At 37.9% G+C, this 12636-nt stretch overlaps 1 protein-coding gene across 1 annotated transcript; it reads right to left on the bottom strand.

The window, feature by feature from the left end:
• Window positions 1–215: 215 nt before the first annotated feature.
• On the bottom strand, window positions 216–6391 carry LOC126718320 (T-complex protein 1 subunit epsilon). The gene is made up of 9 exons (XM_050420451.1): window positions 6056–6391; window positions 4388–4706; window positions 3073–3421; window positions 2595–2727; window positions 2409–2461; window positions 1531–1633; window positions 945–1111; window positions 756–869; window positions 216–607 (listed from the first exon to the last, which is right to left on the bottom strand). The coding sequence occupies exons 1-9, from the start codon at window positions 6252–6254 to the stop codon at window positions 437–439; spliced, it is 1608 nt and encodes a 535-aa protein (XP_050276408.1). The 5' UTR covers window positions 6255–6391; the 3' UTR covers window positions 216–436.
• Window positions 6392–12636: the final 6245 nt, after the last annotated feature.

Below are 12636 nucleotides of genomic sequence, written 5' to 3' on the forward strand. Positions count from 1 at the left end.
TTGTGGCTAGAACTAGGGCAGGAAATAGTATTAGAAGTACTACATTACTGATGGACGAGCCGAACAATCACTTCTTTCGAGCAGCATTTCCAGTGGGGCACTCCACGTGACTTAGAATTCATCAGATGCGTGGGCACAACAGAGATGTGGGTTCAGATACGTATGCATGTTTGCAACTAAAAAGGTTTACCAAGCATTTTAAGATACCCTAAAGATCACGGGGTAAATAGCCATCATTTTCATTCCAAAGGATAACAACAAAATCAACAACATATTAAACACGAGAAATCATACTACAATCTCAATCAAAGGCACTCCAAAATTTATAAGCAACATGTTTCATATGGTCTCTGGAGTCACTCAATACACAAAATCAAGCTAACAAGATACTATGAGCTCAAGTGAAGCAGAACTATAGATCTTAGTCCCGGACATATCAATATTCAGAAGGTGAGATAACGTCGTCAATTTTCAAAATCATCTTGACAACTTGAGTTGCTAGCAGGAGCTGCTGCTGCTTCCCAATCAGAGTCTCAAACACATTTTGCTCACGCATGTCGTTAGTGCCAACATCATTGCAATCTATCCCACAGTAGGGATTGTTCTCCTGCAGATTAAATCCCAAACAATGATTAGAAATCAATTCCTTTTTGCACGGGTATAAATACAACACTTTTAACTTCTAATGCACAAGATAAGAGGGCAAATTAGAACCATCAGGCCAGAATGAAAAATAATAAACGTGTCATGTATACCTTGATTTGCTGCGACTTCACAGCAGATAGTGTTTCAATGGGTTGGAGGCCACTATTCTCTGCAAGTGCCATGGGTACAGCATCCAAAGCATCCGCAAATGCTCTGATGGCATACTGCAGATGAAAGGACAATATGTTCAGCAGTCTACAAATTAATTGCAAGGATAAGTATCAAAGAAACAGTCCTACCTGCTCAACTCCTGGGTGTCTATCTGCAGCTGCCTCCACAGCAATTGAGCAAGAAATCTCAGCTGAGCCACCACCATACACAATTCTATTGTTGCGAATGAGATTCCTAGCAACACACAAGGCATCATGGATACTGCGCTTTGTCTCCTCTATCATCATTTTGTTACCTATCGCATCATCAAACACCAGAATTTGATATGAGATCATCAAATGCCTTGGAAGTACATTCCTTTACAGTTTCCCTCAGCTTTATATTTCCAAAATATTCTCAAATAATTAATTCAGAAGTATCCTAACAAGTTGAACAAGTTAAAAGGCACCAATGAGCCCTGGCTCAAATGGCACTTCCTCCTCTCACAAGTGTAGGTGGAGGCTGAGATATTGGGTTCAAAACCCATCAGGTGCATGTGCAAATTACCCATAAAAAGATTTTTTTTTTATTTTTAAAACTGATAATAAACTGATCACAGCTATATTTTAGAGTGTTTATCTTTATATGGATAGAATCAGAGCATATTCAATTAAGAAAACATAATAAGTAAAACAATTGATTGCAAAAGTCATAAGAACAGAAATATTGACATACCTCCACGAATAAATATGGTTACAGCCCTTGAGTTTGCACAATGTTCAATGTATAGCATCCGATCTTTTGTTGTACCAAACGCTTTTTCTCGAACCAAACCAGCCTTTAAATGCAAATCAAGGTTTCTTTTGTTATATAGAGACACTAAGGGAGAAGATTAACTTACATAAAATCAAGCAAGTGATATAAATTGCAAGTTGTGTTTGATAAGAAACACACTTTTCTGACAACAGTTACAATTTAGGAATAGTAGTGTTCAATATACAACATTCAATCTTTTGTAGTGCCAAACAATTTTTCTCAAACCAAACCAGCCATCTAAACAATGCAAACCAAATTTTCTTGTATTATGGAGATGCAAAGTAAGAAGATTAACTTACATAAAGCATGAAAAATGCAAGAAACATAAATTGCAAGTTGTTTTTTAATAAGAAACACACTATAATTTAAGAATAATTTTAGTTGTGTTCAAATTTATTTAGGGCAAAACTTAGGTACAATTTCTTAGGTTGTAGTAAATTGGGTTCTCCATTTAAATTTTCACACATGGTTGCATTAACCAATACAGCACAAACAGTGTTACCTTTTCTTTTTTGATAGGTAAATTCAATGCAGCTATGTGTCCGAGTTTAATTGGGGAACCTAATGTACTGCACCTAAGAAACTATACCTTAAGTTTCACCCATTTATTTATACTGAATCGTCTCTCCAGAATTGTCACCATCTAACCTTAACTTTGTCTATGAAATTAGACTACGACATAAGTAAAACAATACGATCATGCCCATTAGTTATGCAAACAAAAAACTATCTTGCTGTACATTATATTATCAGAGCAAGAGCAGCAGTAGCAACACCAATAAAGAAGCAACAAGTACCTTTCCTAACTTTTCAGGAGTCAACTCTTGGAACCTTGGCACAATTCTTCCACCTACAAAAACATACCATCACTCCACTGAGACATACAGAAGGAAAAACAGTACAACTTTCATAAAAAATTTCAAGTAATCTATCCAAAAAAAAATACACGAAATCAAGACATGAAAAGCTAAAACAAGACAAACCCGTGGCTATTGCTATCAGTTCTAACTCCACACCACCAACCCATCTGACAGCAGGCAAGTTCCTGTGCATCAATAAATGATTCGCTTCATCATCAAAACCCCATTGGCAGATAACCAAGGTAGCACCAACATCCTGCAACTCAATAAATAACTATTCCGTTAAATCTAGAAGGCATGGTGTCAAAAGAGAAAGAAGAAACACTTTGATTGGTATATTATTAAACCTAAGTAAGCTCAGAAGTCAGCCTAAGGAATATAACAGAAAGTTTTAGGCAAAATGAATGAGGTTGCTAGAAAACAGCCACAGAAGAAAGACTATGCAGCTGAAAGTTATATACCCAAGAAGAGTAAACGTCAAAAAGGGAGTTTAACCAGCTAACATTACAAAGGTATAAGAAAGAAAACATAATTTCAGTCAAAAAAAAAATTTATAACAATAATGGTAAAAATTCTATTAAACAGTATAGCACTATCCCACCTTGCATTGTTGAACCATATCATCAAAATACTTGTGCTCTTGCTGCCGTAAATTCTGGAACTTTTCTACCGTATCAATGTCAACCTTATGTTTAGTCTTTGGCTTTGGTGGCTCAAAGGGGCAAGTCAAGATAGCAATTTTTGCATCTTCTATTTGCTTTGGCATCTGTGGATGGCTCATATCCTTGTCAACCAAAATTCCGTAGATTAGCTCAGTATCCTCCAACTTCCCCCCTACTTTCCCCTCAACTTTTATCAAATCTAAGTTAACATCCTTCCTCTCTAAATCAGCCACAGCAAGAACTGCTTTGACAGCAATCTCAGCCAAATTGCGCTTGCATCGATTGACACTGCAATATAACAAAGAAGGTTTAATATGCACAGTACATATCACAGGAAAGATACACTTCTTCAAAGGTTTCATTAAAAAAGATCATTACTCTCCCTTGAATGCCAAAGTGTCAGAAAGCTTTTTTTTGGATAGGTAGAAAGCCTTTTTTTTTCAAATAAATAAATTTTTTTTAAAATGTTTCCACAATCTAGAATGATAAGAGCCGGAACAGCTATTTCAATTGCTTTAATAGTCACCTAGGCACCCACAAAGTTTCACTTGGCATCCTTCCATAAATAATAACAGAAGATAAACACAACCAAGTGTAGGTCTGGAACACTTTGGGAATTACAGAACATAACAGAGTCCAGACTGCATTTATACAACTACTTACAATACTTTAAAGGCAACGACTAGGTAAATTTGACTAGGCAACCACATTCTGGACTTCAGCTCAAGCTCATGGCCTTGTGCCCATTCAATCATGAATTAATGATTACTATAAAAATTACAGTCCTGAGTGGCACAATTTGCAGGCAACTGTAGAAGAATAATATAGTGAATTACAATAAATATAATTCACACACCACTACACCAGCGGCAGAACCACAAGATATGACAACACTCAATGACATCATAGATAATAGCAATGCTTTTATCACATTTTGATTGGAAAACAATGAACCAGAGTCAAATGACTCACAATATGCACATATGATTAATATAAAAATAAAAAATAAAAAACAAACAAACAAAGCAACCTGGAAATACGTGATATTGTTTACATTTCACCATCAATAATTTTTACCTAACGGGCAAATGCCAACAATATAATGAAAATTTACCTCAATATCCATTTACACATGCCACCACAGTGACATGAACTATCAAATAGCCAAATGGTGATGAACTTACTCCAGTGATAACAATAAAGAGTGGAAATGAACCACAATAGGGAGAGAGCGAGAAAAAGAAGTGAACTTACATCTTCGAGGATAAAGTAGTCATGCAAGTTTGAACCAAAGGCTCAAAATTTGAAACTCCATAATCAAACTTCTGAGCTATCTTCTCCATATGCTCAAAAGCTATCCTAGAGGCCATTTCATAACCCTCTGCAATCCGAATGGGATGAATACCACGTTCTAAAAGCAGCTCAGCCTGCTCTAAAAGTGCACCAGCCATGACAACAACTCCAGTGGTGCCATCACCAATCTCATAATCCTGACTCCGAGATAACTCAACCATCAGCTTTGCAATTTGATTGTCAACATCCATCTGCTCCAAGATTGTTGCACCATCGTTGGCTAACAACATGAAAAATAAAAAGGTAAGAGACACTCAAAACCAAAGGATCAACACAAATTAAAAATAAAAATAAAAAATAAAAGCAACTAATATGAAATGCCCTTTTGACAAGGCCTAAGACTCCCTCTCTCTCTCTCTCATTAATAACCCCGATTTGGTAACTCTAAAGAGTAAACTCTCAGAAGTATCACAAGTGGATTACCAAACACTTAGTAATCGTCATTTAGCAATTTCATTTACAAATGTGTTATTCCCATGCACTAGTGCAAAAGGTGCTAACAATGTAGGACTACTCAAACAGAATATTTTTAGAAATTTTTTTTTTTTTCATTTCTACATCATTAAGTGTAACACAATAAAAAACCAAAAAAATATGAAACACCCATTTCGCAACGCCTAGGATCCAGACCTTTTTTTCTCTCAATTCGATTACTAAACCCGATTTAGTAACTCTAGAGAGTACACTCTCAGCAATCTCGTAAGTGGATTAATAAACACTTTATAACTGTCTTCATTCAACAATTAATTTCTTTACCGTCCACAATTTTTCTTTTTCTTTTTTCATTTCTACATCATTAAGTGCAACACAATAAATAAATAAATAAATAAATAAAAAAGCAACCACTACGAAATACCCATTTCACAAACCACAATGCCTATGATCCTGCTCTTTTTTTCTCTAAATTTGATTACAGAACCCCATTTAGTAAGTCTAGAGAGTACACTCTCAGCAATCTGATCAGTGGATTGATAAACACTTTATAACTGTCTTCATTCAACAATTACATTTACAAAGTTTATTTCTTTATTATCCACAATTTTTCATTTTTTTCATTTCTACATCATTAAGTGCAACACAATAAAAAAAGAAAGGCAACCATTACGAAATACCCATTTCACAAATCACAATGCCTATGATCCTGCTCTTTTTTTCTCTCAAGTCCATTATTAAACCCCATTTAGCAACTCTAAAGAGTACACTCTCAGCAGTCTCATAATTGGATTAATAAACATTTTATAGCATTCTTCATTCAACAATTACATTTACAATGTTTGAAGAAGTGTTACTCAAATAGAATATTAAACGAACTACTCAAACCCACAACGCTCAAACCTGGTTGCATCAAAAATGAAATCCCTTGCTTCAAAGTTCACAACACGCACACACTTGCTCCAAATTATTTACTACTACTAACTACTACACACAGCACACAGATCCACACAGATCAACCAAAAAAAACTAATATCCAATCAAAACTTCAAAAAAAAAAAAGCCCTAATTTACCAAAATCAAAAACAAAAAACCACAAAGAAAGTTCATTTCAGAGAAAAAAAAAAAGAGACGTACTGATAGTGACGTCGCCGTCGGGGCTCTGAAGCATCTTGTCCATGCCTTTGGGACCGAGCGAGGTTTTGAGGATGCGAGCGATGGCTTTTCCGGCGGAAATGTTGGCCTTCTGAGCTTCGAGTCCTCTCAGCCTCGTCTTCTGCTCTTGCTCTTTGATGATTATGAATGGCCTCCCGAACTCGTCGAAAGCGAGCGCCATTTTTGGTTTCACTTCACGGTTGTACCAGATCTCTCAACCAAAAATGCAAAGCAAAAGAGTGAAAGAGAGCGTGTAGAAGCTCTGAGAAGAATCAAGGGGTTTTTGAAAAAGCCCTAACCCTCTCTTTTTGTCACTTCACAGTGATGCCAAAAGCTCCTTATATTAGGGTTTGGATTTGGGCCGGGTGGTTTATTTATTTCGGCCCATGAAGGGCCCGCCATTTAAAAATACCATCACAAATTTTTTTTTTTTTTTTTTTTTTTGTTCAATTGATCTTTGGTTAAGTTAGTAGGATTCTGATCCGACAAGTGCAATGCGCAAAGTAACATTGCAAAGGCATAATGATAGTAGGGTCGGGATATCCCCGCCCTCCAAACCGAACGTGAAGGTCCTAAGGCTAAGTATGGACCCAGTCCACTCGACCCAAAAGATCTTGGGTGGGTCTGATGGATGCTCAGGTCAAGCTCAGGTCAAATAATCGGGTTATTTTGGTTCTCGGGTTAGGGTCGGGTCAGCCCAACCCAACCGATTAATTTTATTTTTTTTTAAACCTTACTTACTCTGATTAATAAATTCACAGCCACAGTTGGTTGAATTCATTTTGGGATTTTCAACTTCGAATATAAAGCTCATAAAATTCTTACATGAACAATTAAAAAGAGAACAATTTACTATTTTCGTTTTGTTGCCATGCTTACCTCAGTTATGGCTTTTGTAAGCTTTCTAAGCCTTGTTGAAAGCTTCTCATACTCTTACTATTTTTTTAACGTTGTATTTCTGTGGGTTTTACTCAATAATAATATTCACTCTTTTCTCTCCAAAAAAAAAAAAAAAAAAAGAGAACAATTTGAAATAGAAATAAGTGAAATTTAAAAAAATATTAATTAATTATAGTAGAAATTAGAAACCAAAGCCATAAATTTGGTTGAAAATGCATTAAAAAGAAAATTTCCTTTGTCACAAATAGGAAATTAAACCAAATAAATTTGTTTAAATGGAAAGAAATTAATGTATTTAAGGATATATGATAATTGCTTCAATGTATAAAGCATTGTAATAAGTCAAAAAAGGGTAAAAAAGGCAGGAGTAAGTTAAGGAGTAATATTTCTCATTTATTTTTATTTTTTTGATGAGAAACTCTGCTTCATAATATTAATAAAAGGGAAGAAAAAAAATTCAGTTACAAACAGAAACATCAGAGGCAATAGCAGCTTCTAAGAAACTGGGGGTTTCCTCAACCCAAGCCTCAAAGTCAGAAACAAACTTAGTGTGCTACGCTAACAAATACGTAGGCTTGTTGCCTGCCTTTCTAATGTGAGAGAAACAGAAACTACGAAAAAACTGAAGATAGAAAAGGATGCCCTCAAGGACATTTGCCACAGCAAGTGGGACTAATGAGCTACATTTCAAGAAATTTCTGACTTGTAAAGAATCACCCTCAAACACAATATCATGAATCCTCATATCTCTAGCAAAGAGCATCGCAACTTCCATCACCTTTGCTTCAGCCTCAAGAGGTCCCAAAGGAGCATAGATCCTCCGGCTCAAAGCTCTAATAACACTACCCTTATCATCCCAAAGAACCACACCTATACCAGCAGAGGAATGATCCTTGAAAACAACCCCATCCACATTTGCTTTGAAGAAGCCTGATACAGGGGGAGTCCATTGAGGAGGAAGAGGAATTTTCGATGGGGTGGGGCAGTCTAGGAGAGCTTGGTAAGCTATAACAAATTGACTGGCTTCAAAGATCAGATTTTCTACAGTTTTTGGGGTCTCACCATGTCTAACTCCATTCTTATTCCTCCACAAATTCCACGCAATAGCCATGAAGTGAGTAAGGTTAACATCTGCTAGTCCCGATTCATCACACAGTTTCCATAAATAGTCCATAAACAAAGAGTCCCTATCCACCACCAATCCACATGCTTCCCAAACTGCTGAAGAAAAATCACAGTGAAGTAATACATGGCTAGTTGTCTCGCTGCACCTGTCACATTGCTCACAGGTATCAGAATTAATCACATGTCGTCGACACAAATTGGATTTTGTAGGGAGGATATTCTGACAAGCTCTCCAAACAAAATTTTTTATTTTATTTGGCACCTCAGCACCCCAAATGGTCTTCCAAAGCCGCTTCTGTCCATTAGCTCCTGAAGTTCCTTCATGATCAGCCCTTGACATAGCCTGAGCTAACCAGTAGGCACTTTTCATTGTAAATTGTCCATTAGGTGTACCAGCCCAAACCATTTTGTCCTTAGGCATACGAATACTCAGTGGGATGCTTAGGATGGTTTCTACCTCAAAATTTATGAACAGTTCTCTGACCAAATCAGCTGTCCAAGTGCCACGATTTGCATCAATGAGGATATCAGTGATTTGATCTAATAGCAGCAAGATCCTGGGAGAAATTACTCAAAAGGTGGATGGAGTAAGAATCCACTTATCCTTCCAAATTCGAATACTTTTGCCATCACTAACTTGCCAACGCATCCCTTGATTAATAATGGGCTATCTGCTAAAATACTACGCCAGACATATGAAGGATTTCTACCTTTCTGAGCATTCACAAAATCAGTCTCCGGGAAGTATTTGCTTTTAAAAACCTTATAAAATAGAGAATTTGGCCCTTGTTGCAACCATCAACCTTGCTTTGCTAAAAGGGCAAGGTTAAATGATCCCAAATCTCTAAAACCCATACCACCACTAGCCTTTGGCGTACATAATTTTTCCCAACTCATCCAAGCCATTTTACGTTATTCATTTTTATGTCCCCACCAAAATTTCCCCACCATACTATTTAATTCATCACAAAGGGACTTTGGAAGAAGAAAACAACTCATAGTGTGAGTTGGGAATGCTTAAACAACAGCTTTGATCAAAACCTCCTTTCCCGCCATGGACAAGAACTTTTCTTTCCAACCTGACAGCTTCCTAGCCACTCTTTCCTTAAGTTGTTGAAATGTGTTTCACTTATTTCTTCCCACCAAGGATGGCAAACCCAAGTATTTCTCATGTTGGTGGATGATATCAACCCCAAAGCTATGCTTTACATATTCTTGGATCTCTTCAAGTGTGTTCAAACTAAAAAATAATGAGGTTTTTTGCATGTTCACCTGCTGCCCTGTTGCTTTTTCATACATCATTAGCAGTCTTTGGATTTCTTCACAGTCAGCAATAGTAACATTACAAAAGAGTAAGCTATCATCAGCAAAGAAGAGATGAGTGATGTGTGGACTCCGCTTGCAAACCTGTAGACCCCGAAGAATGCCCATACTTGTTGCTTTATGTATTAGAGCTAAAAGACTTTCTGCACACAAAAAAAACAAATAGGGAGAGAAAGGATCCCCTTGACGTAAGCCCCTAGACAGGGTAATACTCCCATGAGGAACACCATTAATGCGAATAGAGTATTTGACAGAGGTAACACAATTCATAACCATAGTAATCCATTTAGGATGAAAGCCCATCTTTCTCATAATTTGTTCTAAACAACTCCATTCAACCCTATCAAAAGCCTTTCTCATGTCAAGTTTTAAAGCCATGGACCCTGTTTTCCCACTCTTCTTCTGGCTGATAGTATTCATGATCTCAAAAGCAACAAGCACATTGTTAGTAATCAACCCTTCAGATAGGAAAGCGCTTTGATTTTCAGTGATAAGAGAAGGTAAAAGAGTCTTAAGCCTATTAGCAAGAACCTTGGAGGCTAGTTTATAAACAACATTAGATAGACTAATGGGTCTATATTTTGAGACCTTCGTGGGGCTCTTTACCTTAGGAATAAGAACAAGATGGGTTTCATGGAAATTTAGAGGGGCAGTACCATTATTTAAAAAATCCAGCACACAAGAAAGTACGATATCTCCTACAACAAGCTAAAAATGCTGATAAAAAAGAAGGGGCATACCATCTGGTCCCGGGGACTTTTGCGGATACATTTGGTCAAGAGCTTTTTTAACCTCAGCAGCTGTAAAAACTTTGGTGAGCATTTGATTCATCTGAGGGGTCACACCAATATGAATTGCATCAAGGAACTCTGAACTGATAATGGGTTGGAACGTGGTGAAAAGTTTCTAATAATACCTTGTGATGATTTCTGCAATCTTATCCTCATTCTCATGCCAAGTATCATTCTCATCCATGACACCCAAAATAGTGTTACGCTGTTTTCTAGTTGTGGCCTTCTCATGGAAAAATCTTGTATTTTTGTCTCCCTCTTTCAACCAAGGGTTACAAGACCTTTGTTTCCACATTCTCTCCTCCATATCCAACAAACGATTGACCTCTGCCCTCTATTGACATACCTCCAAAGTGTTCGACATCCCAACTGATCTTACCTCAAGAGTCTGAAGCAATTCTTGCGCCTTAGCTAGTTTTTTCCCCACATGGCCAAACTCCTGCCTATTCCATTTTGTCAGAGTTTCTCTACATCTGTCCATACAAGAGGAAAAAGTGTTTCCTCTGCCTGTAAGTTCTCCTTCAGCCCAAGACTCCTTCACAATATCACCACATTTTCCATCCTTGAGCCACATGGCTTCGAAACAAAAAAGCTTTGTAGTTTTTCTCTGTCTCACCCTCGGATTCATCCTCAACATCAAGCAACAATGATCTAAAGTCGAGGAAGCCAAATGATAAAGTCTAGCACCAGGGAACCGACTCAGCCACTCCGTTGTTGCAAAACCACGGTTAATTCTTTCCCGTATCCATCCCAAATCCTATCGATACATACTCCAAGTAAACCAAGAGCCCACAAAACCAATGTCATTTAAACCGCAAGAATTGACATAGTTCCGAAAATTGTCAATTTGCCTAAATGGCCTGTCCATCCCACCTTGCTTCACTGTAACACTAAGGACCTCGTTAAAATCTCCCACACACAACCAAGGGAGATTACTTGTTGCAGCAAGCTGAGATAGGCAAGCTGAGGGAGTTTGGTTTCCATAAGAAAAACCAACCTCGCTTCAGCTTGCACTATCTTCTTTTGTGCGTTAAATGTACGGGGGTTCCCAAGCCCCTGACAGTTCCAGCTTAATGTATTCATTGTTTCCAGCGAGGTTGCTTAGCAACCTCCGTCGATCCAAACTGTTCCTCAAATACCTTCCCCAAGGACACTACATCCTCCAATTTTGACTTCTTTGCAAGCACCATAACTTCCTCCCTTGTATCCTCAAGTGCCTCCATTTTCCGTTTTGAATCTTCATTTTGATCTCCCATAACCACTTCCTCAGAGACTAGTGATTTTTTTAGATGTTTCCAAGTCCCCTTAAAGTCCTTTTTAACACCTTCACCTTTGGCAGATTTACAATTCTTTTTCTTAGTCCCTCAGACGTTCCTTTTTCCTGAGTTTAGAGTTTTACTTATCACATCCCCATGGCCCAAAACAAAAGTAGGAGTGGCCTTATCCGCCTCAGACAAAGACCCATATTGAGCTGGCCCACTTGATAGGGTGACCACAAGCCCATTTGACTTTGAAACAACAACATTGGAATGTATAGCTAAGGAATCCGAAAACTCCTCCACAGATTGAGGTTCCTTCAATACTGTTCCTTCTAATGCTGTATCAATCTCCCTTATCTAAGCCTCAAAATCTACGGGAATTGAAGTTTTTTGAATTGAAAGGAACTCCAGATTTTGTGGGATATACCTACCATTTGACGCATTATTTCTGAAAATATCGGGATCGTGATTTCTTAGTGTCTCAACCATATCCACCGTATTCTACCCCTGCACTATCGCAATCCGCCATATGCTTACTTCAGTAGCTGTCTCTCGATTATCTTACGACATATCATGACCTCGAACCCTAACCACCTGCAATTTCTGTAGGCAATCAAGATTAGCCCAAAGCCATGGACCATATTGCTGCTCTTCTCTACTCCAAGAACCATTACTTTGAATCCACAAGCGACAATCCTTCTCGTCGTGGTCAAGTTTACCACACCAATAACAATAAATTAGGAGACACTCATACTAGAAGGATACCCATTGTCTATCTTATCCACCCAATCGGACCATTCTACCCCGACATAATGGTTTGGTAATGCCCATGTGAACCCTTACACGAATGCAAGTACCCCATGCTTGGCCACCCTCAGGGGCGTCAACAAAAATAACCTCACCCAAAGTGCTGCCAATGCGCTCCCCATTGTCCTTTGTCATATGGCTATTGGGAAGGTTAGAAATCTGTACCCAGAAGTAAGCCTTATCACACTTTACCGAATTGATGCATTCATTCTCTCCCAGCTTATGAAGGGCCAGAAAATATTTGTCAAAGGACCATGGGCTGTGAAGAAGGACTATATTCATGTCTACCTCATCAGTGAAAACAATAAGGGCTCGATTATTCCCCAAATCTCAAAACTCGAAGTCTTCATCAGCCTTC

Source organism: Quercus robur, chromosome 3 (genome assembly GCF_932294415.1).
Source record: "Quercus robur chromosome 3, dhQueRobu3.1, whole genome shotgun sequence".
NCBI classification, from domain to species: domain Eukaryota; kingdom Viridiplantae; phylum Streptophyta; class Magnoliopsida; order Fagales; family Fagaceae; genus Quercus; species Quercus robur.

What these genes read in the sequence shown, in the direction of transcription:
- LOC126718320 (XM_050420451.1), bottom strand. Translation starts at nt 6,254, where the DNA reads ATGGCGCTCGCTTTCGACGAGTTCGGGAGGCCATTCATAATCATCAAA. An exon ending in ACTGATAGCAATAGCCACGG is followed by an intron (nt 2,462 to 2,594) that starts GTTTGTCTTGTT and finishes ATGTTTTTGTAG; the next exon opens with GTGGAAGAATTGTGCCAAGG. An exon ending in TGAAGTCGCAGCAAATCAAG is followed by an intron (nt 608 to 755) that starts GTATACATGACA and finishes TTTAATCTGCAG; the next exon opens with GAGAACAATCCCTACTGTGG.